Source organism: Opisthorchis viverrini, assembly GCF_000715545.1.
Source record: "Opisthorchis viverrini unplaced genomic scaffold opera_v5_44, whole genome shotgun sequence".
NCBI classification, from domain to species: Eukaryota; Metazoa; Platyhelminthes; class Trematoda; order Opisthorchiida; family Opisthorchiidae; genus Opisthorchis; species Opisthorchis viverrini.
This window is the reverse complement of record NW_008751700.1, coordinates 558,106-585,902: the sequence shown is the minus strand read 5'-3', so window position 1 is coordinate 585,902 and position 27,797 is coordinate 558,106. Positions and strand designations below refer to the sequence as shown.

At 41.2% G+C, this 27,797-nt stretch overlaps 2 protein-coding genes across 2 annotated transcripts in view; both read right to left on the bottom strand.

Moving 5' to 3' along the window:
- Positions 1 to 23,809: 23,809 nt before the first annotated feature.
- On the bottom strand, positions 23,810 to 27,521 carry T265_03192 (hypothetical protein; the record flags this gene model as incomplete). Its single annotated transcript, XM_009167611.1, has 4 exons — positions 23,810 to 24,108; positions 25,410 to 25,526; positions 25,764 to 25,898; positions 27,314 to 27,521. 4 exons carry the CDS (start codon positions 27,519 to 27,521, stop codon positions 23,810 to 23,812), a joined length of 759 nt encoding a protein of 252 aa, XP_009165875.1.
- A 2-nt stretch (positions 27,522 to 27,523) lies between these two features.
- Positions 27,524 to 27,797, bottom strand: part of T265_03191 (hypothetical protein) — a gene marked incomplete at both ends in the record, with an annotated part of 59,845 nt that continues 59,571 nt past the window's right edge. Inside the window, one exon of the mRNA XM_009167610.1 lies at positions 27,524 to 27,540. Within this exon, the coding sequence (XP_009165874.1) occupies positions 27,524 to 27,540 (17 nt within the window). The remainder of the gene's footprint in view (positions 27,541 to 27,797) is intronic.

The following is a 27,797-nucleotide window of genomic DNA, read 5'->3' as shown; positions in this document are numbered from 1 at the left end:
AATATGAAATATTGCAAGCGTGTATGTGACTCTAGTCAAAACGACTACTCGCGATTTTCAGTATTGCACACAAACGACGTACCGCATTTCGCCCCCTTATTTCAACGCCGTCTAAGTACAATAATACGAGTTTCGGCTTCTGTGTATAATCCGAAATGGTATTGCCCCCATAGAAAAATAGCTTCATTGACGATTTTCAAGTTCGATTCTATCAACTTCCTATCATCCTTCATCTACTCACCACCCGAAAACCAAACTGGTAAAAGAAGCATTTTTAAGCGTTCTTTCAAAAATGCTGTTTTTTTTAATTACTGACCTAGTGGTGATATAGAACATTTTCGGGATTTTAGTGTCACCACACTTCCCCTACGATCAACAGTAAGACCAGGGTGGGGGGTGAGTAATGCCGTTAGTAAGTTTTATCGATTTAGTCTTCTGAACAGGGGAAAAGAATGTGACGACCTTTCAGTCTGTCAGCAGGATGTTATCGCCTTTTACTTCACTCCCAAATGGCCTCAAAGGTCTTTGGAACCTCCAGAATAGTGACGAAAACGATTAATTGCTTTACGAATGCGAGAACTACCCGCGCTGATTTTTCAAGCAGTACTGAGGAGCAGGCAAGATTGTATGACATGCTAAAATAGAAAGTGTAAGGTTTATGATGTGAACAGGAAGGTCTGAGTCAGAACGACAGACCAAAAACGTGGTGACAATCCTCAACCAGTGAGCCAATGAGGAAATTGTGGAGGAACTTATATTGGGTAGGTGAACGTTAAGCTAGAACATCTGTTGACACTATGAAAACTCCGGTTTTAGCCGCCCTGTGATCATTTCCTCTGCTCAAACAAACCAAACGAGGTTTTACATAACGATTGTGATTTGAGATGGGCCCAGTGCTGTATTTCGTGGTGAACGTTGTAAATGTTTTGGTTAATCAGTGGTAAATATCGACACAGTTACGTTCCTGCTGACAACTATTCAGTCAGTCATTGTTTAAACGTGTACAAAGCTGTGATACTGCACAAGGTCAAGAGCCCAAAAGCTGCAGCACGCACACACACACAAAACAAGTGGACACAACGAAGTATCTGATTAACTCCATAATCCCTTGAGGAATTGTAGATAGTGAGATGTTTCAGTTCTGTCTAGAGTATTTCTCACAGTAGAGAAAATATTGTCTGCGTAACCAAACCTTCATACGTTGAAAGGTCGGTTGGATTGATGTGGTTTAAAAACGCGTCATAATCAGGAATTGTGATTCCATACTGAATGCACAACTGTGAGTTACACAGTGATTTTCTGCGTGGATGTATTTGGATCGGGTTGCCACGGAATATTCCTCAGAAAAAAATATAGGAAAACTGAAATTTTTACTCACAGTATGGTTTGATTATACGACGTGCGTAGAACAAGTGTATAGATCTAACAGAAATAGGCGCTTTTGTGATACTAGTCAGGCTACGTGTTTCTCATCCTTGTTTTCGAACCAGATAAATTGATGTGTAAATAAATTAGTTTTGGGTGCGTTTCCTAGCGGGTGGAAAAAGCATAGTTTTCAGGCAAGTGATGTATGTGAGCAATAGAAGCAAAGGGATCAAGCAGTTTTACACCGCGTGTGATCCACTAAGGATCACAGATGTCTAGCCTTTGTGTATCCCTCCGGCATTAATTAGTGCGTTTTGTCCTTCTTACTGTTTTCATTATGTTAAAAGGGAAAATTCGATCCGATAACTCAATGCTGTCCGCTTTCTTTGATGTGACAGTCGGAGCAAACGGGATTCGCTTGTTTAGGAAAAAGTATGTAGCATGGGTGATGAGCAGCACAACAGAACACAGTCATTACGCTGCTGAAAGCGGTTTAAATAATACAGAAATTGTCCACGCCCATCATTTGAAGGCTCGCTTTGCATCGTTTTGTCACAAAAGAGTCTGTTTCGGCAGTGAACAGACAAGCTCTTTCAGCTCACTTGTGCAGATTTGTTATGCCTTTGAGTATAATATGTACTCATTCGCTCTTTTTCATCTCATATTCAGACACCTGTCTTTAAAGTCAGTTCATTGCAGCGGTACGTTTGTCTATTGGAACATTTATTTCTAAAGCGGTTCGGCGCCATTTTTAGTACAACTAGACAGTAGTAATTCGAAAACACGGATATTGCAGGCCTATGCCCAACGAAAGGTGTTATGGATTTCCACTCATTTTTGTTCGGTTTCATAATGGTCGTAGCATTACGCGGCCAAACTTCAACTGCGTGAACCACATCAGGTTATCCAATAGACCCGCAATCGTATTTAGAACAGATATTTAAGCTCTTTTGGCTAAAGATTACATTTAGACCCATGTTTACTTCAAATACTAATGCAGAATCCGGTTTTCAGAGAAATTCTATTAAGGAAGTTTCTCTGGTAAAATATGCTGCGTTTGGTGTTTCTACTACCTGTCAGTGTTTTGGTGACACCACATTCTGCTGCTATGTCTCATTACATTATAGTTCATATGCTTTGTTTACTTCTAAAGACGTTAGTTTTTCAGATACACCAAAGACAGCCTCTTACTACAGCGACTGTACTTTTAATTTTACTTCTGCTGCTTCGAAAATGTAAACAAATTTAATGGCCCTTGAACTGTTCCTCTGGTTACTTTTCCAAATGGTCTGAAGATTGCAGCGTCAACACCAGCACAAATGAAAGCTAAATATTGCAAGGATAGGCGGGATACACAGAGAGAAGATAGATTAGTATCGTTTTAATTTTGTCTTGAGAAGTTAGTTCGAGAGTCCAACGACATTCTGTACTGATCGCTCACAAACCATTTCCTTGGATTGGCGGGGGAGGGTCTGAGGTCACTCGGTTTTCAAGGAACGCTGCTGAAAATGCTACACCTGAAAGGAAGAGAGCCTTCGCTGTGAATTTATTTACTGAAGAACACTAAATGAGGAGTTACAGACTATTGGACAGGGAAGCGAAACTCTCATATGCATGTTGTCGATAAAAACTGAATACCTTCTTCTTGGACGCGTCTTTCTGAACTTTCCTGGATACCCATTGACTATCACTCAAAACAAAAGAATAATTCAAAGAAACTCCACAAATTCCGTAGTAAATTTCACTTTTCAATAGAAGCGAAGCGGATTTACGAGAGAACATACCACTCGCATGCAGTATCAGTAGTATCCACCTCTACACCCGTAGAGATGTCTAACGACCTGCATCACAGCAGTGTCCTGGTGAATCCAGATATCCTACATGCGGCATAATGTCAGTTTATCCTGTGGATCAACGCTATTGCGTACGTTTACATTTCTTAGCCTCATTCTTGCTACCAGACCTCTCCTATTATATTTATTAAAGCGGTGGCTTGAATATGCTCAACGTTTTGAAAAAATGTGACTTCTTTGTTTTGTTTGAAAGTTTGCTTTTCCTCACGGATCAACATTCTTGTCGTTAGCACATTGGCTGTTTGTGGGATGCACCGTGACACACAAATGAGAAAAACAATCCAAGCTGACGAAGGAGTGAACTTTCCTGGATACCCATTGACTATCACTCAAAACAAAAGAATAATTCAAAGAAACTCCACAAATTCCGTAGTAAATTTCACTTTTCAATAAAAGCGAAGCGGATTTACGAGAGAACATACCACTCGCATGCCTTATCAGTAGTATCCACCTCTACAGCCGTAGAGATGTCTAACGACCTGCATCAAAGCAGTGTCCTGGTGAATTCAGATGTCCTACATGCGGCATAATGTCAGTTTATCCTGTGGATCAACGCTATTGCGCACGTTTACATTTCTTAGCCTCATTCTTGCTATCAGACCTCTCCTATTATATTTATTAAAGCGGTGGCTTGAATATGCTCAACGTTTTGAAAAAATGTGACTTCTTTGTTTTGTTTGAAAGTTTGCTTTTCCTCACGGATCAACATTCTTGTCGTTAGCACATTGGCTGTTTGTGGGATGCACCGTGACACACAAATGAGAAAAACAATCCAAGCTGACGAAGGAGTCGTTTGTATGGCTGCCCCTTATTCTAATTCAGAGTTTTTGACAACTATTCCATGTAGTTCTCCGATGAATTTTTCGCCAACCACATGTCTTCCAGTTGGTGACAAGGCAGAAGTAGTTATATTGTGAGTTAAATAATTACAGTTTTTCGGGTTTCTATTACAGTCTCTCCACTTTAGTAGATCTCTCAATAGTAACTTCTCAAGCGGCATTCGGCAAGGAGTCGGGCAGTTACCCGTAATTCGTGTGACGCTTGTAGTCAATTTTACCTTTCAAGGCAGGCATTTGACAGAAAAACGTATGATAGATTAGGCGTAAACACACGGCACACCGATTCGCACTCAGATTTCAGGCACTCGGCTTTTGAAACTACGTAATTATCCGGTTATGACTAGTTAGCGCGTATTTGTTCCGCATGAAGGATGACTGGTGGACTAGGTCTCTCAAGCGTTCAGTTTGCTGATAAGTCTTCTAGCAGCAGCATGTCTTTCAGCATGTATAGTTGAAATACATATGATGCAAGTACCCTCAGTGAACTTAAAAGATAACCAAAGTGATTCAATAAACCAAATTTTGTACACCTCCGCGGTGATATCCATGGTGTCGCAACGAATGAATTAACTGCTTAGTTTTGAACAAGCTGGTCTATGTTCCTCGTGCAGCTAGTTCATTACAGAGTCTTGCTAAGAGGATAGATGCAGATTCTCATGTCGTCGGAGAGGTCACGAGGAGATGCGTATTCCTTGACTGCTTAGTGAAAAAAGCTAACGGAAAAAGCCTACGTTGAACCTTAGGAAACTGATAGTTGCCTCGGTTGATATAAGCTGCTTTCTTAGCTGGGACTTTTAGAGTTTTAAAAGCCGGTGGAATTGGTAAAGTCGGAGATACGGAGTACACCAATCTCATTGAAGTAGTGGCTGAAGTCACAATCTTTCTTTTTATTGTTATTTTTGTTATGGGTTGGAACGTATTAACATATCGAACGCATTTACTGACGCTTAGCTCATACTGTTATTGTGCTATCATATCACAAAAGGAGGCGCGGACACCTTCAGCATACTTCCAGGAACAAAATGGCAAATCGTTTTGAAAAAAAGTACGCTTAGTTAATGAGAACCAGTAAAGTTTGCAGAATGAGCGTATCTTTTATTTCATTTTGGTCATTGTCTGAACTGTTTTGAGAATAACCCTGACGAGCAGTGTGAATAAGTGGTAGGAAAAACTGTTTCGGCATGTAATTTAACTAAACGACACGAAAATGTTGTTTACTTCATTGTTATCAATATTTCTGATGAGTTCAATTCGATTGCACATGTAAAATTCACGTGACACTCGGGTGTCAAAAGGAAGAGGTCCGTTAATCAGGAGAAACATACGGAAAATGACAGGTTATTCTTATCATTTCCTCTCCAGGCAACGTTTTTTCATTGTGAAATGCAGAGAAGAAAACATCTGAATGAACATCTGAAATTTTGATGAGAAATTAGAAGAAGCATCTAGCTTACTCACTAGTTATTGACTTGCCTTGTCTGTTTCATGGGGTTTGCCAGTGAACTGGGTTTTCTAATCGCAAAATGGGTAGCTGGATGCTAGCGGAACCCTTCTAATTTTAGAAGTTTTTTCGTCACATTTCAAAATATTCAGTATAAACACGCGGGGAATTGGCATTCAGTTAACTCTAAGGGCTTCGATTTCACGGCTCATGATTTCCCATCTATTACTAAACGCCATGTGAGTGCTGATTCTCGAAAATTGAGAAAGACAGAATAGCAAAAAGTGAAAGTTAATTATTCCAATTTTTGTCTTGAGAAGCCTTGAGGATTCATACCTCCGGACAAGCTACAGCATGCGCGCTGAGTAATCAGAGCCCGGATGTCAAAATATTACCTTTCCCGCATCCAGTAAATAACCATATTCCAGACTGTTGCAAATTCGTATCTCACTGTACGGATAAGCAGCACAGAATATTATGTACGCATCAAGTGTTTGTTTCCCGTTTCTTGACCACTCTATCCACATGCATTATTATACGTAATGCTTGAAATTCGGTGATCACTCAATTCAACGTCGAAAGTTGATGTCTTACCAAAGTGTACGTAATAGCTTTCATGTAACCGGCCATACACCCGTTGGAACTTTGTAACTTCACCTGGTGACATGTTCAACTTTCTCTGGGGAAATCTTCATTTTTCCTGTTCTTTCTTTGCTTTCTGAAGAATTCCGGTACACCGGACTCTCTTTTTGTCTGCATACTCGTCTTATGCAACTCGAGGGAGGAGACGATTGGGCAAACCAAACGTATGCGATCTATTCAACCCAACCTGTGTCCGTTCACTTGGATTAAAATTCAGGATTTCAAACACTTTTTTATTCAGAGATCACGGTGTTACGGAGAGTGTGCGGAAACGCACAAGTAACATGTTGGAATATTTTCCGAATGCCGGCCAACAATTCAACATCACTTTAACGCCAAATTGAAAACCGCTGATACTCCAGCTTATTTGCGTACTCAACTAGTGTTAATGGTAGACTCAAGCATGCTTCAGATGATCACCGCTGGCGATTGTTTTTCACAAAATGTCTAGGATTCATTAAAGCGTCTATCTGCAGTACACAAAATTCTGTGTTTTGTTTTATGGTGGCTCTGAATTCGCCTTTGCCTCTGGATGTGACTTCAAGCAAAAAAGAAGGTAAACACTTCTTGAATAAGCAGTGAAAAATGATCAGAGATTAAAGGTCAACAAAGAACTCGTCTACGGTGTTTAAAGAAATGAATTGTATGTAAATGAAGTGTTGTAGAGTGAATGTCTGCATTATTTCAAGACTTCGCGAATAAATTATCGATCAATTTGACCTGATTTACAACTAAAATTGCGAATATCTCCTGGGTTGTGAAACCTATACACTGGGAGTCAAGCTCTACCAGTTAGGTAGAAAAAAAAGTAAAACGAATGGTTGTAAGCATGCAGCTGATAACTTGGCATGACTCCATTTCTATATGAATGCAAATTTTAAATTTGCATAATTGTTCAATCTTTCTCACCTTTCCAAAACGAAGCCGAAATTTTGGTGTGAAGAGATTTTTGAGGAATAATCGAACACAGCCTTGTGTTCGTTGATACAAAACAAGCAAAAGCCAGATGTCACAAAAGCGTAAAGTAAGTACATCAACCATAACAAATTACTCCCGGTTTGCATACCGTTTTTGCCTAGAAGGACACAGTCCTACTCGCGGGAAGCCCAAGTGGACCACGTGTGTCTTCAAAATAACTCATGAAATGCAGTCTTAATTTTTGTTCAAGGAAGACCACTCGTTTTCAATTACATCCAGACTATCCACGTAGGTTTTGATGAATTCCAGATGTTAACAGAGTCTCAGTTTTCGCCAATGGTATTTTGGTCTGTAACAAACCACAGAAAATTTCTAGGCAGACATAAACTGATAGCTTCTCGTTGCTTTTTCTCGGTATCTCAGATTTAGTTTGCATTCCAGGGTTAAAGTCAAAATTACTGTATATTCTTAGATGGAATTTTAACGGGGCACATTTTGAACTTTTTTTGCAAATCAAAGCTCATAATGCAGCTGGCAGTGGAATTTGGTTCAGTTCGAGAAAAGGATGGTGTCGAATGAACATTCTAAATACAGAGAATAAAATGTTGAAACCTTCTTGGACGTACACGTCCATATAATCTACAAACGTGCCCTATTAAAATTCACAACACCAATGGTTGGAGTACCCATTGCCTTGACCACTGCAATGAGCCACTCATGCATTTATATCTAGCTAATACTCTTGATAAACAATACATAGTTTTTCCCCAACGGTTATAGGTTGTTTTTATAGGCTGTCTGCCCTTTGAGCTCCATGAACTAAACTTTTGTGTACTACGAAGGCCAGATCTGTGCGAATAAAATACAGCGTTGCCAATCAAAAAACTAAATGCGAAAAGATCAGTTTCAATCATTTTCAGCCTACCCCATCAAACTTTAATGCATATTTTGACAACAAAACGAACAAGGGGTTATGGAATAGGTCGTTCAGTCAGTGAGAATGGTGACTGAATTGTGCCCACCAGTTATTTGTTATCCAACCATCACTTGACAGCAAAATGCGTGAATAATTGAAAAAACGGTGGTAAGAAAAACAAGTTTGCCGTCATATTTAACGACTTCAGGTTACTTTCTCTATGATTGCCGTTTCACAGAATATAAATTCATTTGCCGAACAAGATGACTAAAAGCAGGCAAGGATGCACTTGGAAAGTATTTCAGGCAGTACGATAGAACTTCCGTCTCGCTACAAAAAGCACAGCTTGCAAATCTCTCCTACTGTGACTTAAAAAGGCGAGAATTTGAGAAAAAAGATCTTGTACAAAAAAGCTGGCAAGTAACATATACAGAAGTCTTACCTAGAAAGGGTTGGTGAACAGTGACATTCAGCTGGACCGCTTCTGTGGTTGAACGTTCAGGAATCGGAAAGTAGTTCCTGTACGTCATCCCCATGGACTCTTCACAAGTGATCATGAAATTTTATGCCTATATATGTTACCTGTCAAATCCTCACGAGTGTGCGTTATCAGTCAAATCAATATTATCTTGCGGTGTAATGTTCTTTTGAACACGGCCATAGGCCTAATTTCAAATAAATTCATTTTATTGTATTAGAATAGCAGTTTAAAAGACATAAAATGCCTGGTTGTGAGCAAGGTATCTTTCGATCTTTTAGCCGCACTAGACAGTTGGCTTGCGAAAGGATCGTCAGCACGTAAGTAGCCTGAGTCTAAATGGGTGATTCCATCATTGCTACTTACACTACAAAAGAGTACTTAATAGTTGAACAATGATTCACTAGTTAAAAATTGACTGGCACCCAGTCTGGTTCGCATTTTTTAGATTTGTGTTGATTATCTGTAACCGACTGGTTATCGAGTACCCCCATGTTAATAAGCTGTCTCTTGGTTCCAATAGGCTGACGTACCCTTCCAGTTTTTTTTACGTTTCGATTGCCCTTTCTTTGCCTAAATGATTAATTAGATGACTGTTTTCCGAATAGACTTCCCTATTCGTTTCAGTGGCCTGGTCACACTATGGTTTTTTGAAGTATTTCACGATAGCCTACAGTTTTAGACGATTTTTACCGAAGCTCCCGTCCAACTTGGTTGCATGTTCCATTAGTATTGATTTTATTCCTTGAGTTTTATATCCTCCTAGTTATTTATATCAGTTTCTCGTACTTTACTGAGTCCAAGACTCTTTGTGAAGCGCTGAAAACTTAAACTCTCCTCCATTAGTTCACACTGAAAAACTTGATAAAAGTATGTTTTCTAAAAGTTTTTTTGGGATGAGGATGTAAGGGATTTACTAAGTGGCGGCATCCTTAACCGGCGATTTTAGTTCGTTTATAACATTCCAACTCAATCGAATGCCTTTAAGTCCCACTTGCCCACCTTATACGCATTTGCCTATTGGTGAGTACAAATTGGCGCGAGGTTGTTGAAAATTGAAAGTCCATTTTTGTTGCACCCCCTTAAACAAAAAAAATCACCTGGTGAATAGCTGTGGTGAGTCAGAAAGCTTGTTTGTATGTCCCAGTCTGATTGCCAGCTTCGTGTTCGCAATATGGTAGAAATCCACTACTGAGCCACAGCACGCCTTCACTGAATCTCAGCAACCAATATATCTGCTTATGAATGACGAGCTTATAACGTCTAAATGTCGACCTGTTACCTATTTCCAGTTATTTGATGCGTAAAGCAATAACTGGTGTTAACGTTTTGGCTTAATTACTTGTTCCATAATCTGGTACTCTGTAGTTCCAAAATTGCTCCCGGTATCATCAACAAGTAACGGAGTTCAGTAAATGGTTTGAGCAGTGAATAAAAAAGTAGGTTCTTTCAGGCACGGCCATAAAATAGTATCTTGAAGTAATCGAAACGAAAATGTGCTCAGAAGCAAACAACAGTTATATACAACGTCACTTGGTAGTCCTTTGAGTAAATTAATAGAATACCAGATTTCTTCTTGACGGGAGCAATTTGCCAGTCGAAATTCGATCGTGATAATTAAGACTCATTCGCCCCTTGCTTGGATTTTAACTATCTCGAATCAACCTACTATTGAGAGCTGGGAAGCGTCCCAGAGTTGATGCATCCTTGTTAGTAAAAATCGACTAAAGGCCTCTCATTAATTAGAATAGACATTTGAACCGGAAAATGTTGCCTGGGAGAGTTCAACAACACTATTATGCTACAGGGGACGATTGACACTAGGACCCTCCTGAAACCAGTTACAGAGTATAGGATCACCAACGTTTACGCGCATGGTTCAAGTCACATGATCTGGAACCACCTGTCTTCTCAGATGTCAACTTCTGGTGGAGGGTGAAGCCTTTGGGATGAGTTTAGCCGTTCCAAAAAAGTGCAATTAATGAAAGTCTAACCCATCAATTCAGTCATTTCAGTGCGTTTCTATATATAGAATCAATAGGGCATTTTGAATATTTGGTGAGCCAAATCCTGTAAAGAGCAGGAATTGTGTCTTTTGCTTCACTTACACTCCTGCAGAGCATCGTAAAACCGTTCCGCCCTTGTCAAGATTCACCCAATTTACATCAGGATGATCGACTGAATATTAATCTCAAAAGGAAATTACTGCACAACATGACCCGAAATGTCCCCTGAGGTGTGGTCGCTTGATGAAGCCGGCCGGGTGATATAAGTCAGTGGTTTTCACGACAGACCAGGCGCATGTATTCAAGGTTTCTGACCAATCCCGAGAAGGATTTTAGGCTGTTTAACTTTCTCAATAAACATTTTATGTTTCAATTCCGCTGAGCACTAGTGAGATATTCAAAAATAGTTCAGAAACAACAATTAGGCAATGTGGAATGATCACAACAAAGCGTAGAGGAATAAGATGTCATAATCCGACGTTTCGGTTGTCATGGGCAACTTTTTTCAAAGATGTTCATAATTATTTGATTGTAAAAAAGAGGTATCTATAAATTTGTGCCTTTCCAGTATTAACAACTGAACGTAGCAGAAAAAATATGAAGAGTAACTCTTATCTTGCCGTTATTACCTCTATATCAGGTGTAAACGGAAAGTATTGAAATGAAAGATGACGAAAAATACCATGCCATTGAGTGCGCGCATAAATAGCATATTTTGCCAGAATGTTTTTACTCGAACTTTTATGACAGAATGAGTGAAGGTAATGAACCTACTGAAGGGAGAATTCCATAGCCACCTAATAAATGGGATCAAAACTCTAGCTGGGACTCAGCTTGTGGGGAACGTTTTTGCAAGGGAACTTTGGCAGTCAAGTTTTCCATCAGGTTTTTACTCTTCGGCTTTGGGTCTTGAACTGGCCTGCTGTTCTTACCTTCACATCTAGAAAAAGTTATCTATTCATTTTTCGTCCACTGTTTTATAGTTGGTCATTGAAATGGCCCCAAGAAAACGTGAAAAGTTGTTTCATCATGCTTGATTACTATAATTTTCTAAAGCGGTTTCAACACGCTTAACCAACCCTTATACTCAGTACCAGGCAAATTAAGACTTTTCGAGGATTTTAGCGTGGCATGAACTGGAGCGTTAAGCGAGAAGTCGAACACTAATTCTTGTCTTGGCATGACCTACTATTCATGAGGCTGCTAAAATCTCGACTGTATTGCCCTTCTTGGAGCCCGACACTTGACAGGATTCAGGAGATCCCGATGAGTTCGTCAACAGCGAAGTGATATACAAATGAGTACACCTCGTCAGTAAATCTAGTCAGTGCCTTTCGCGCACTTATATGGATTTAATGTGGTTGAATCTCGGTTTTCCACTTTGCTGACGCTGCCTTTGGTGCTGATAGTAATTAAATCGTTCTCAGGATGCTCAAAAGAAGAAATCGAGTCTCGAAGACCAGAGGTTTTGGAGCGAGCTAAATTAGCGAACATCGGTGGTCCCCACCCTGATTTTAAATAATCCGCAAAATTACACACTCATGCTTTACGACATTTGCGGGTTGTAGTAAAAGTTGAGCATAAACAATTAGAAGACAGTCGTCATTCGAGACATCTACCCTTGTTCATTCTTTTTTTTAAAAATAATTTGTCCCCACGTTACATAATTCCCCCCAGCGAAATTGAGGACACTTTAGGTATCCTAATTGAAACAATGTCTGCATTCTTTGGGTTTTCTTGGAGAACAGCCATTATTTCGATGATAGCTTTTAGGACAAAGGTGAATAAAACAGAGACATTCAATTTGGTGTGGAGTGAAGATTTTCTTTAGCTAAATAATATATGTATATGTAAAAAACTGCCTGAAACTTAATAAATAATCATAACCTTAAAACATATTTCACAGTTTGCCGTTGGTGGCATTTTGAAAGAGGGCGACATGTTCAATTTTGTATCACTAAGCGGCTGTGTGACTGAATCGTTTCCGTGCCAAACGTTTACGATGAATAACTTGACTTATGCAAAATGCTGGTACTTGATATTAGAAAATGCTAGCAGAATGACGAAAGGCCTAGCAGTATGTCGTTCGCTGTTGATTTTGGTCTGTTGGCGTAGCAACAGCCTGAGTGCACTTGAGTCCGCCAGAGGATACACACTCGTCGTACTATCAGAGCTGGTATTCGGGATGCACCGATAAAGGTGCGCTTGTTGTGCTACGTAACATGTTGAGCTATTTACCATTAGTATTGCTTTTGGAAAATATTTTCTGAAAAGAAATGTATGGTCGTCAATATGGCATGTGCGGTTGTCTTTCGACATCAGCAACTACATTGTTACCTACATTAGCATTGCTCAGGGACAACTCGTGACGGTCTTTTTAACTTATTTTTCATCTCTGATTGGCTAACACACCGTAAGTACAAAACTGGGATGTTTGTGAAACATAAAAATATCACCTTCTAATTATCCACCTGTTTATATGTCCCGGGCTTGCAGAGAGGCATTTTATCCGAAAAGGGCGAATTCCGGGTTCTGTTTATTCATTAATTTTCGGCTTTTTTTCATGCGACTCCTCTGGTGTTTACTTATAGTAAAAACGTCAAACAGAATAACAATGTGCTCGTTCCATTCTCGAGGAACTCTTCGAAGGTAAAACAGGGGTTTAGGACGGTAAGGAACTACTGTCGGTTGCAAGCTGTTCTAAACGAAAGATGTCCTCCAGACAAGGACAGGAAACACATTTCGAAACCATTAATTTACCCTCCAGGAGGAACATCCTAAGTAGGCATGCTATTTTTTATTAATTCATATTTGATAGTCGGTCATCGCAATGAAGATGTGATATTATAATCTCCGATGGTGAACTGTTCTTTCACATTAAAAGGCTGTGTGCAGCTAGTCCAGTTGGACCTAGATCAAGTCCAAAACACCACTTTTTGGCACATAGTGTAGTTGTAATAGGGCATTTTCTGCTAGACTGGAAAACAGAATGAAGCGGTGAGTGATAACTAAATGTTTGTCGGGCTCTCAACAAGTGCCACCGTATTCGTTGAGGTGTTAGAATGCAGATTCGTAACAAATTATCCCATTCTGTTGTGTTACTTGATTTCCTCGTGCAGGTTCAGACTGAAAACCAGTACATTCGTTCATTGTGTTCACAATTATGCCCCAGTGACAAAAAGTACTCAGTATCCGGGGGTTCCGCGCTCGAACGATGTAAGATATTTAATCGCTCGTCCAAAAGTAGGGTTCGGACACCTAAGAAAGATGAACTTCTATTAAATTGATGAAAACTTTTCATAGGTTTCGTAAGTACCTCCCAGAAGGACACGACGGCGGCTAGTATGCCAGTAGAATCATATCAGTGTAAACACACTTTAGAGAAAAAGAGCCCACAAACGTTCAATATTTATCTCCAATCGGCCTGTGATCGCTGTTAAATTCATATCACATTACGGAGATTAACTGATCAAATGGGAAGTAAGGAACAAGTAGACGAAGTGCTCTGACTTCTAACGCCCGGCTTTTACCAGAAACTGAACAGCAGAATGAAGCTCCAGCTTTTAACAAAGCACTTAGACTTCGGGTCACAACAACTAACAACCAAACACGCTGGAGAACGGTGAAATTCACTAGTATCGAAATCGAGTAGGTCACGGTGATGCTGTGGATTGTCAGAGGCACATAAAACAGACATTTCCACACTCCCATCTTGGGTTGTATCACCTCTGTAACGAAGAGCGTACTTAAACGTTTAGGTAATCACTTATTGATAGGTCAAGTAAACGACTCTAATGGAAGAACCCTCTATAACATCATACGACTTAGAGACGGTTTTTTGTCAGACGAGCAGCTGTCGAAATCTTAATGGACCTTGTCAAGTAGCTTTGCTCGGATAGGTGTATATGAGCAGAAGAAACTGCAACAGCTCAGCTGGGTAGCACAGTGAAATAACTCCCAGGAATGCCCATTAACCAACAAATGGTCTAAACGCTACCCCAAGCGATGGGAGAGGGAGTCACCGTCAGAATACCCAATAGAGATATCACTTCCCACATCAACCAGGAAACTTCGGCGTTGAGGTATTAAAAAGCTCTTCCGAATCGATGGAGGCTAAACAAACTAGAAGTCCTGTGCAGATTGGGCTGAATGCATAGGCCAGACCTCTAGACAACTCCAGATGTGAATCGCGGAACACAGACTGCACGCACGATTTCCTCGACAAAATTTAACTGAGTAAGGAAACTCCATATTTAACCATTGTACTCCAAGCACTCTATTCTACGGTGGCATAGGCATACCGCAATTGAGAGTTGGGTCACACGTTTAATGGACATTCTCCTATGCACTGAGGATAATCAGTGATGGAATCAACTTCAGCCTGTCTGATTTGGACATACATCTTAGTAGGTGGACAGATGTCGAAAACAGGGATCCCTGCCAGTGTAACAAGAAATTGAGGCACATCCCAACCTACATACACTCACAGCTAACACCCCCTCCCACGCGTTGGTCGTGTCTTTGAGTGTGTCTGCGTGTGAGGACATGCTGGTGGATCCAAATTACGCCTTAGTGAGCCCCTATTTAATCGATTGTAGAAATCCCTAAAAAAAATAACAAAGAGCGCTCGAAATATCGGTGTATAACGTTTTATTTCATTGCGTTGTTCCAACTCTAAATTTTACAAACTGTCCACAACACGATAACCGATTTGTGCGATAAAATTTTGGTCTAGTTAAACCCGGAAAATCTGAAACAATTTACTAGCTTAGCCGCTAATCTACAATCTTTCTGAGGGTACAATTTCATCATCGGAACAGTTTATGGTTCACGAAAGATCATGGTAGGGAAACTACCAGTCATCCCCACTGGTTCGAGTAAACATGTTTCTTCGACCATTGGCTCTTTATGCGGAGCAGAAGTGTACTAAAGGGTCAAACTTCGTAGAATTCTCAACCGAGAAGTCACCCTTCCGGAAAATATGGGCCCATCTCACGAGTTTTGTTACGAATGGAAAAATGAGAAAATGAGTTGGTTTTGTGCTCATTTTATTAAGTGTCAAGTCTTTTGTGAGAATGAACACTATGCAGTCGCAAATTTTATCCTTATAGAGTGGTAAAACAAAGGCTTCATTTGGAATATGACTGAATCTAGAAAGGCTCAGCCAGTTGGTTCCTTCATCCTAACCGCGGTTCATCAGGTGAACGCCGAAGAGTCACATATGACCGCTTGCCGAACAGTTCAAGACAGCCTCCCACAGAACCGAGCTTGTTGACTATTTCTTATTCTCAAGCTGCGCCTCCTTGTGGTTAACACAAGCAAACTGTTAAACTTACGGTGTGTCTGACCTCTTTGTACCTTAACGAGTCCAACTTGGGACAAAAGCTATCTTGTGAGTGAACCACATCGTTTTCATAGATCTAATTGGTTTATAAGACAAAGAAAGCCGAAGTTAGGAAGAATGAAAGAAAGATTTGTCAGAAAACAATCTAAAACCTACTTCTATTAATAAGGCTTGCATACCGAAATCTTTCCCCCTATGGCAACGACCGATGTAATTCACTAATTGAAAGTCAATCCTAGAAAGATGTGATTATCCTGACTGTTCTAGCTTTTTCCTTGTCTTTTCGGAGACACGTAAGAGCAGTTTCTTTGTTATCTGTAATTAAGTTATCCGATTGATTAAGCGCTTGGGAATAAATGATCAGAAGTGCTTCAAATCTGTCAAACGGATCCCGAGGAAACAGAAAATGTTGGTCATCCCAGCATAAGTCATTGTATAGTAGGTGTGATTTAGAGTCTCTGTTAAGATGCCATGCTTAAATTACTGAAATTCATAGGGCAACATTAACTGAAAAGTTTCAAAAAGAAGCTGTCTTTCACCCTAGATAAACCGTGAAGGCGATAAAATCCCGCTAATTACGATAGCATCTTATTGGACTTTATAAAACACTCAGTTTGTACGATCAAGCATCACCCGATATAATGAAAAAAGTTTGTATCAATCTACTTAAAAGCTGAAAGACCCGATGTAATTTTGACTTTTAAATTTTTACCCTCGATTTCTGCTGCAACAGGTGTGTAAATGACCATGTTTTGGGGCTCGGGTGACCATACTCCCTACACCTACGGCATAACGCACATTTGTTCTGTGCACATATTATCAAAGAACGCAAACTGGAACAAAAAAGTTTTAAAGAACGACAGCTATTCGAAATGCGTAGCGAGTGACCATAATCCCTACACCTACGGCATAACCGCACAATCGTTCTGTGCATATATTGTCGAAGAACGCAAACTGGAACAAAAAAGTCTTAAAGAACGACAGCTATTCGAAATGCGTAATCAGTTGAACTCATGAAATTTCAAACTTACTACGTATGGCTGTCTGGAGTTCGTCAACTTTTTCGTCGAAAATTGACAAGAGCATTTGAATATCCAAGAAAAATGGTGGTAATAGCCAATCAGCATTCGGACGGTTCCTCTTCGTCCCATTTGCCAACACATTTACAGTTCAGTGCCTCAACACACCGGTTGCGCACTCACTCAGAAACTTGCTCGAAGACAGTCTAATATTGTCTCACCCACTTCGCTATACTGGTGAGGTTGGAATTTTAGTGTCTGCTTGTTTTACTTGGCTAATTGCGGACTAAATCCAGATAACTTTCATAGGTTGCTGCATCAAAATCATGACAAACGAGAATGATTCCTTATACCTCCTCTCCTTTAAATTAAAAGGCGTAAACTCTTGTAAAGTTACTCATAGACGGTCGCCCTGCCGGTCATCTTTCTGTCGTGAATTTGCTCCTTCGGAATCATTTGGGTCAAATTTCACTGTGGTTAAGCTGCTCCGTGACCGGGAATTATTTCGCCGTATGCGAGATAAATTTTGTCATTGTCTATAGAACAGCCCATCATAAGATGGTTTAAGAAACTCTCAAGTTAGCGACATGAACCTGAAGGCACACAAGTAGGCGACCACGAAATCGATAACGGAAATTAATTTGCCAGTAAGTTGCTCCACACAGGTTGACTGTAACCTATAAAAATGTTCATAATATGGGTGGATTAGTGTATGAGGACAAAGCATTCCCCCGATTTGTACAAACCAAGAGAGTAGAGTTGAACTGCAACAGTTGGCGAATGTTAACAGTACGCAACTGTTCGAAGGAATGGACAGCCGAAACGCGAATGACTACTGTCGTGAAAGCTGCAGTATCCGCACTGCAGGCAGGATGCAACAGACTTTCTGTTCAACGATCTCTACAGTGGTAGTCTGGAAGAAAAGATCAGTGAAGAATGATATGGACTCCGTAGTCAACGTGGCGCGACTTGTTTTATTCCTGCGGAACGGCAGCTGTAGGAAGATTGCGGGAAACAGGAACAATGCTTCTGGGTTTGGGAAGATTGCGGAAACAGGAGCAATGCTTCTGGGTTTGGTTCACGGATTTTCGACAAACTTTCAGTGGACGAAGATGAGAGTGTCCGGGCCCTAGTAAAAAGGACCTCGGCTCTATGGAAACAACTGTCAGTTTCCCTCACCCTGGTTTGGAGAGTGTTTTGTAACGTCGTTCAGTCGATACCTAAAAGCGACTGTATTTCCCAACCGGACATTTCACCGTCAAAAGTGGAAAAGATTTACAGATAGTGAACAGTTGCTTCAGCTGGTTTCTTACTTCAAACAAATCTCATTCAGCACGAATTTATGTAACGATCAAATTCATATAGCTGCATGGAGCCTTCAGATCGCGCGCAATCATTTGCCGTCAACGAGGATCACCAACGGACTACCTATCCTTTTGTGGCACTTCTGTGGATTCTGGTCATGCACTCTTCCGTAGCCACTTCTCCTTCAGTTCCTCCTGGCCCGCGTGCGATGGGCGATTTGTGTGGCAAATTGAAGGCTCACAGGTCCTAGGTTGAAAGAATTCCTCAGAACGATCTCCTGGAACTTACTGCTACCGCTCAACCGTTACACACTGAGAGGAGATTACCATATCTTTGCATGGCGCTGGGAGGTTTGATTTCTGTACGGCAGTGCCAACTTCATTCAAGCACTGCATACCAGACAGAACATTGGTATTCCTTGAATCTCGAGGAGTGTTCTGCCGGTCCCGGAAATGATCGAAAACATCTGCGATTGGACCAATGAGTATAAAACTGGTGCAATCATCTTTGGTGGTGAAGGACGCTTTGACCACTACAAACAGTAATTCGCATAACCACCTAATCAGATTCTCGAACAGCCCTAGAACCCAGGATGGCGGGCCTTTAAATCTGCACGGTATCGGAGGTTTACGGCTGCATACGTTGTAAGTGCCAACTAGCTCCTGCTGCGGATGCCTCTCCACTCGCATTGTTCAAGAATGGGATGACGTCTTCAGTGAGAGTTGTTGGGTAAAGGATTACCTCAGAAATTTGGGGAGAATCGAAAAAATAATCCATTTTAAAAAAGAACCGTAGTGAATGACGAGACTTTAGGTGCCACTCATGGTACGTCGCATTGTGGTGGCCCGTGAAGCGTTGACTCGATAGCAGCAGGCTGGACTCCAGCCTGGTAGGGATTCTCTTGACCATGGCTTCACACATCGTCCAGAATGGCAGCCAAACAGTGCTTCCCGGCAAGGATATCCATTCCTTCCATTCATGTTTAATTTCTCGATTGACTTGTTATTGAGATAAGAGACAGATCTTCAAATCCATGGCGTTCGGAGGGAAGATGAAGGGATTGGCATTGACCATTGGCATACGGCTTGCACCCGCAAGGTTTGAGACTGTGCTTCTGGACATGCAGACACTGAACACACCACTTGAATTTCAAAGGGGGGAGCACTTACATTTGCGGGGCATTTTACGAATCTCAGAAGTCGCATAAATCCCAGGTTTAGTGAGATAGATTAGGTCGGTGCATGAATCTGTCAGGCTGGGGTGAGGAACACCGATTTAGAAACCTGTGACGGCGAAATGGCATAACCCCAAGTCTTAAGGGACGTGTATATTAAACTACACTACGTGCCATTTTTTGTTCTGTGGTTATGAGATATGGTCTAGCTAAGCGACAGAACTGAAATGTCTTCGGGTTTTTGACAACCATTGACCAAAAGCCGTACCTTGTATAGACAGCTGCCAACGAATCTGTAACCTGACAGTTAGAAAATGATTGTTGGGTTATGTAAGTTGAAAGCTAGTCGGATAATGTGTTCAATACCCCCAAAACGGCGGTATCTGGACCATTTATTGCCCTTGCCGAATACTCGTTTACCGAAAAATTGCTGCACTCCGCGCCAGATTTCGTCTGGTGTAAGGACAGAGGGATAGGAAAGCGATTGCTAAATGTATGGGTACCCTCGGCGTGACCAATTCTCCAGAACGGGGCTCAGAGTTACCCTCAGTGGACGTGGTCATGGACGCTGCAAGATTTTGATACTGCAGTTGATAGTTTCTATCCAGATGCTCCGTGTACGTGGTTATGGACGCTGCAAGATCTTGATACTGCAGCTGACAGTTTCTATCCAGGTTGTCTGAACGAGTGTCTGGAGAAGTTGGTACCTTAGAACGACCTTAGTTGTCTTTTCTCCCTATTTTCACTCCTTTTGCCACAACAACGCTCTCAAACTGTGGTTCCACGGCAACAAAATTTTAGTGTCGAGCATAAATTTGACGACATCAATGCTGTCGGAAATAAACTGGAGGCGGTTGTTCTAAGTTTGGGGAAGCATGGCAAGAGCAAACTGATAAAGAGAAATGGTAGATATAATACAGGGGTTTTTGCACAATCAAGAATAATGGTTTGGTGACGCGTTTGCCGCAAGTTTATCAAGCTAAAAGTTATTGATTGATTTATGCGCACATAAATTTAGAGCTTGTAAAGATGTAGTAATCCGAGCAGTACTCTGAATGTGAGGCAGAATTGTTGAAAAGTATGCCAGGCTTGTAGTCTTTATACGTGCTCGAGGATTTTGGAAAGCCAAGCTTATAGTGGTCAGCGACGCCTACCATGATGTTGACGACGTGAAGTGAATTGATTGTGTAAACGGTAAAATTTGCCGATGTTTGTTTATCGGTTCCATCCGGCCTCAATATCTTAAAACATTCTTTAATCGGTCCCTTTGGTACTCAATGACCAACCAACCCAGATCACTTCTTCAGATTTGTAAAGACCAAAGGATTAAGTTACCCAAGTTGGGGGAATATGGACTACAGGAAATGAGTGAACTGGATATTATTACGTGAGTGGTGGATGGACTAAAATTGTCCTGACGATTGCTGGACAGAAACAAGCTTCATGTAAGACGGGGCGGGTTGGACGGAAGGAGAACCATTAAAAATGACATTCTTTAAAGGGTCCCTTTGGTACTCAAAGACTAACCAACCCAGATCACTTCTTCAGATTTTTAAAGGCCAAAGGATTACGGTACCCAAGTTTGGGGACTATGGACTACAGGAAATGAGTGAACTGGATATTATTACGTGAGTGGTGGATGGACTAAAATTGTCCTGACGATTGCTGGACAGAAACAAGCTTCATGTATGACGGAGCGGGTTGGACGGAAGGAAGACCATTAAAAATGAGAGGTTAAAGCAAAAGCTGTATAGTGCTGCCAAAATGTTATTGCAGTCTAGGCCAGGATGAAAACAGTCCGTCCCTCTGGAGCCCTCCGTACGTTCAAAAGGGCTTCTTGACGTTATGTCCCAGTCTGGAGTGCACAAAAGTCTTCACTCCATGGGGTCACCATATGGCTGTGCGAACACTTGCAGCCACTCCGAAACTTGGCATTGTTGCAGAATATAGGTAGCCTGGTTGTGCCGCTTGTATTTTGGTCTTTTCGCCGAGCTCGTAAACGATTTATCACCAGCTGAGGTGACATTGCCATTGCGGGGTTGAGTGGCTGACCTCGAGTGATGATGAAACGTCCGCAATCCATCTTCCAAGCTCGGCGAACAGACCAGCAACCAAGATGTCACTGGTTTTATGGGTAAAAATGACATATTTCAATGGATTTTACAGGTGTCATTTTTGGGGGCTGTAACGTACATAAGTGATATCACTGAGGGCCACCATAGCTCTGTCTACTGTATGCTAAATTCTGATCCATAATCAGCGGGGTTGCTGCTGACGAAAGGATGGAAAATTCTGGTCTAATATTTGTCTTCTTTTCACGCCCAAACCTTCATGTACCATTTTAGTAGATGGCATATCGAACCCCAGTTTTCTTGAAACTTACTATTTGTACCGGTCTGAATTGCGTTTTGAATAGCTTAAATAAAGCCCAAGCAATAATCGTTTTTGATTATGGGGTGAAAAAAGATCGTCTCACTGAATATCTTGGTGACGATCTTATATCAAGAAGATGACAGCGAAAACACGAACCATTCCTCAGAACCGTTTCTGGCGGTTCAACTTTGTCATAGGCATGAAAGTAAGTTTCAGTTTTTATACAAACATATGAATGGATATCTTGTCTTCTGGGACAACTTATATTCATCAGTTAGGAGTCTTGGAGCACAGCAAGGCATGGTTATCAATTTTCTTGGTCAATGTTATCAACTCAGTTTAATGCAAAGCTGTGTGTATAGTACCCAGCTGAAATTTTTCATCTGAGATCATGCCGTACAAGGACACCTTAATAGATACGGTACAAAGCAACATGTACTTACTTGAACTACTGTGCAGCCGTTCAAGTTGAGCTCGGATCGGCTTGATCAGTATGCTACTGACCTAACCGGTAGAACCCGAAGACCCCCTACCAAACATCTGTGATTCTGAAGATTGCCTTTTCCGTTTATTGTATCAGCAGGTTGATTTTCACGAGCGCGTCTTTCAGGGGTGACCGAAACCGTAGACTGCACTCGGCTCATATCAAGCGCAAGAAGGAATAAAGCATTTCTCCTCGTACAAGTGGTTACTGTTTGCTTCGCCCCGTAGCTGAAATAAGACCTTAAATATTAAACTGGAATTAGGTTGAAAGATGAGTAATCGCACTGTCAACTGGATTGAGACGAGTGACCCACTCGTACGATGGCTTCAAAGATAATATTTTAGAATTACAGGCGGTCCTGCATGACATACCTGCAGCCCACCTTCAAGTGGATAAAGTGGATAAACGCATATGGGTTGGGCTCCACGCAGAAATGCTGGGCTGCCTGTGTGCATTTTTCGGTGAATAGCATAGTTCGATTGGGTAACTGTCGGTCTCGCCCTCAGAAAAACGCAAGTCGTTTTCATGTATACAACGATTGTGAATAATCTTGTACACTGTTAGGCAAATATTGCGGACCAGTAGGAACACCCATTTTCTCGGCCAGTTCTTGCAGAAGTTCGGACGGAATGTGCCGAGCAGTTGATAAGATGGAGTCAGTATAGTACTTTCAAATGATACCTTAGCTCAGAAGGTTGAATTACTTTCAGATGGTTCATCTTGGTTGGCTTTGGTGAAGTACACGCAAACTAAGCTTTGAAAACCCATGTGAAACAATTTGCCGTTTAAATTTCCGTACTTAAGCTCGCTCCCATTTTGTTCCTACCGGCAAAACATGGTCCGGTGAACCAACTACAGCTGTTGTTTTCACAATGGGTGTTTTCCTATGGGCGACTAAAGCGATTAAATTTGGATATTGACTCACCATTGAAGCCAATAGCATGCGCGTTTAAAGACTTCAGTTTCTTGTGAGGAAAGATCGTGTGCATGTGGCCAGACAACCGCACGACATCCTCAAGGGACTATTTGACTACGAATAAATTTTGACGGGTTGTTAGACTCTGGTCACCACTGATTTCAGGCTTGAATTAACCCAGGTTTGTGCCACAAAATTATATCTGCTCATATAAGTTTCAGTCAAACGATGTGATAGTGTCTTGTCATGGCTTAGGCATGGTAAGCTTCAGGTGTAAAAATAAAAGCTAGGTTGTAAAATGACACAATCTAGTTGAAGACGTCTCAAGGAAGCAGGCGTTGGTGTCCGTTTGAAACAGATTAAACCGACTCTTACATGTCCTAATGCAGGGCCTGTTTTCTTGAGATCTCTTGTGATTGAAGTCAATATCATTCGAAAATGTGCAAATCCCGCCCCCCCCCCAAAACAGTTTTAAGAGTCAATGAGCATCGAAATCAACCTTTGGCATGTTCGGTATATAAGCTTGCCAAACACAACTTCATAGGAACTTGAGCTGAAAATAGTGGAAAAATAAAAAATATCCAATGATTGATTGTGTAAAAGCAGCAGAACGGAACTTTTAGTCAAGTTACATACATCCACCTCATGGTGTGAATGACCAATCCCTGACGATCGCTGCGGTTTATAAGCATTAGTATAAGTACACGGTATGGGAATGGGACCTGATATATAAAAATCATATGTTTCTTTCCAAGTTTATGACGTTTGGATCCTGATCGTTGTTCGAATCTGGCTGTTCGTCTGAATACTCTTCACTGGTTTGATCGGATTCAAAGCGCGCAGGATCGTCAGCCCAAAACTCCGGTGGTGGCTTTCCATCAAATCCCTCGTATCCATATTCCAAAGCTTGATCTAGATTCATTGCTGGATTTTCTTGCCCCTCAAATTTAACCCACGGTGGGATCACTGATGTCTTCTGCCCATGATCTCGCGGAACCATTCCAGTTGTACTAAACGTAGGAGGAAGTGATTTACCTGATTTGCAAATGACAAAAGACTTGAGTAAGTTTTTTTTAACATTAGGATGAACAAGTACAAACAAATTAGGCAAATACATAAAGTTCATTCTTCCGTTCAAACTACAGTAGTTTGCAAATGAGTTTTTTCGGACCATGTACAATATGGTTTTTAGCGATACATAAAATTAACGGATACTCGACGATTGCAACTACCTGGTGCGCAGTACTAAAGGCGAAACTGGTCTCGGCCTATGAAAGAGTTTTGAGCAACCTCATGAGTAGCCGAGTCACTTGGTTGAGTCACGTGAACCCACTGTGACAACTAATCCAGTTTGGAAAATTCACCTTTACACCTACTGTAACGGTGTTCGTGGACCACTTATACCGTGGATCGTGACCACTTGTCATTCTGGTACATATACTGTTCAAGTTCACCGAAGAGGGATGTCTTCCTGCATATTTCAAACCTAATGCGTAAGGAAATGGACCTATCACAACGCCCGAATAAACGGTTGGAAAAATCAGGCTCTATTCCACATAAACTACTACTCTAAATCAGCAAGACCATCGATTACCTACTTTGCTACGCTATTTTCCACCTTGAGTATAAGCCTAGCCATATCCGAAAAAATGAAGAGAGACTGTCCGACAAACCTGAATGAATCTCCTGTTACGTACCCATCTCAAAAGCGTGCTATTCTATCTTGATAATTGCTCCACTTACCCTGTATCTTTGGCATGATTACAGCTTCGTCGCCCACAAATAGACCCGCATAGCGGACTGAGGCATCATGCCAAGACAACTGTGTGATCCAAATGTTTTGGGAGCTTCATGAGGAGACCTTAGTTTACTATCAATGATACGCTGACAGAAAAAAATCAACCAGACTTTTGTGTTTCGACTGCAGGTAAAACAAATATCATTCGTATTCAGCTCCTACTCAGAATGGCTTTGTGGAAATTTTACACGATCCATGAGTTTCAAATCCACAGTTCTACTTTTTCGCCTTTTTTGCCCATTGCTAAACACAAAGCTAAAAAATCCTTCAGGCTTAGTTATGCTCTTCCGAATCTGGAGGGAGTGTCTTGAGAACACCCCAAATATACAGATGAGTCTAGGTGGTTAGCTAAGGAGTTCGTGCAATTCAGAATCATCCAGGTGAGTAAACTTGGGGAAGTGGGTTGTGTGGGGTCGCGGTGGGGTGAATGAGTGTAGTTGTCATTTTGTTTCCCACGGGTTGGGTGGTAACCAAGTGACTCTAGAATTAAAATTCACTTTGGAGATTCATTACGGTCAGTAAAGTGATGGCGACTTACCTTGAGTAGCTGAACCATTTGTCATTCGGTCAGGAGTGTATCGTTGATGTCCATTGGGTAGTTTGAATCCGGGTTGGAAGACAGAGTAATCTATGGATCCGGTGAAATCCTTTTCACCTAAGTATACCAGTATTATAAACAATAATAAAAGCAAATCCCCACGAGAAAAGGGAAAGTGAAGAACTTTCGGTAAAACTTCGTTCAAAGGACAGACAAGTAAATTAGCTGAACTAACTTTAATAACAGTGACAGATTATCTTCCACATATCGCAGAGGTAAATGTATTTCAACAAGGCTTTAATTACTGTACATTGTACCGATGTGGGATACTGCAAGCACTATAAGAGGACTTACCGGCATCCCAGGGGTCATTGAACTGACTGTCCATCCCCAACTGGTCGCTGTCTAACCCACCGGATTTCGCGGTGTGACGTTTTCGACCCAGGCGTTTTCGGCGGCAACAGCAGACCACGATGATGATGATTACAACTGAAACAGAATAGAAATCTGTTACATCAACACCAAAGTTTAGTGTGCCCAATGTGGTCGCAATTTCATTCAGTTAGCTTGACCAATAAGCCAGAGTAATGCAACCATCCGCTTAGCTCCCATTAGATTATAGTATTAGAATTTAGAATAGTTATCGTATAGCAACCTGTAGTACGAAAAACTGTCTCCGAACACTAAACACTCGACAGTCCCTTAACAATGCACAAGTTTAATTGGTGTTTATCGTATAACCCCCCAACCGATACGAAGTTGGCTCATTTGACTTATTCAACGGGTTCCACACTCCTAGGATGGCCTTAATAGGAGACTCAAATTTCTAAGCCAAATAATAGGTTCTAATCAGTTGTTCTCGACCAAGAAAGTTTCGAAACCCTAGGTTTGTTCATAATAAATTGATTTCGAGAAGAAAACGACGCTAAGCTGCATGGTGGAAAGCAGAAAAGGACTTATGGCGTCAAGCATCCGTCCCAAGGGTCAGTGTTGTAGTGAAAGGCAGTGTGGAGAGAAACAGAAATGGGAGCAATAGGAGTGAGGGTTGATGATAGTCAAACACACTTGAATATACCTAATCAGCATGTCAGACTCACTTTTTCGAGTTAAACGCTGTTGAACATTAGATATAACAGGTTTATCCAGTAGAAAAGAGACACGTTTGGTCTGAACTGATGCAATAAGCTGGAAAGCCATTTTCAAATCAGTGTTCGGAAGCAAAAGAATTTTCTTTCGTGATATGTTGATACATTCATCCAGATTTGGTGTTTCCCTTCTTTTATACCGAATGGATACCAATAAAAAGAGGGTCCCTGGCTGTCTTTTGGAACTTTTAATAAATCCACAGAGTAATTGCAAGTTAAGTTTGTCCTTTTTAAAAGCTTGCTACCCTTGGTACTCTCCTAAGGTGCAGTTTTCCAGGTTCTTAGAAGACCAGATTTTTGAAGCACAAAAGTTTTTATTACCAATGGTAATATTACCAATCGTAACGGTCGCACAGTTCAAAATTTCACATATCCGGCTTGACCTTGAATAGTGATAGTGTGAGGAATGCTGTGCAGCTGAAGATATGCAGCCCATGCAACTTATAGAGAAAGGTGAATTATTGGTTCCTCATAATATTTATGGGAAAACTGTTTCACATTAACGTTAACAACATTGGAAATGGGTTGACTGAAGCACGTTTGTAGACGGTCTGTTGAAAGTGAGACCCTAATAGCCGCCAAGTAAAAGGACAGCTTACTTGGAACTGAATGACTTTTTAAGGTAAGCATTTACGTAAATTCTATGCAGCGCTTCTTCTGCCCACCCCTTTGGTATCCTACTGTCAGATTTAATTGGCGTGCATTTTGGAAAGAAGAATTACAGCGTGTACTTCACTAGCGTTGTCCGGGCAAACTTACTGATGAGTATGATCAGCAACACGATTAAAAGTATCCACCACCAGGCGAAACCGGCTTCTGCAACACCGCGTTGCTCACACAAATCCCCGGTCCATCCAGTGTCACATGTACACGTGAAGTTTTTGTCCATTGTAGTGGCATTACAGGCCCCGTGGGCACAAGGATTCGGAACGCATTGTTCTGGTAAGCAAATACCTTTGGGATTCATCTTCATTCCAGCAATACAACTAAGGGGTAAAATTGAGAACCAGAACAAGACGTTGGGAATTTTTGACAAGTAACGAGGAAGAAACTTCATCTGTATAAACGGGGAACGGTTCAATGTATAGATCATAAAGATGTTTTCACAATATCTCAGCTATTTTGCCTATATTGTGTGAGAACAAAAACTTCGGGAGGGGGACGCTCAAGGAGGTTTTATCTCTTACACCCATTAGGCACAACTAAACAAAGCCTAGTTATCAAAACACACATGGGGAGTGAG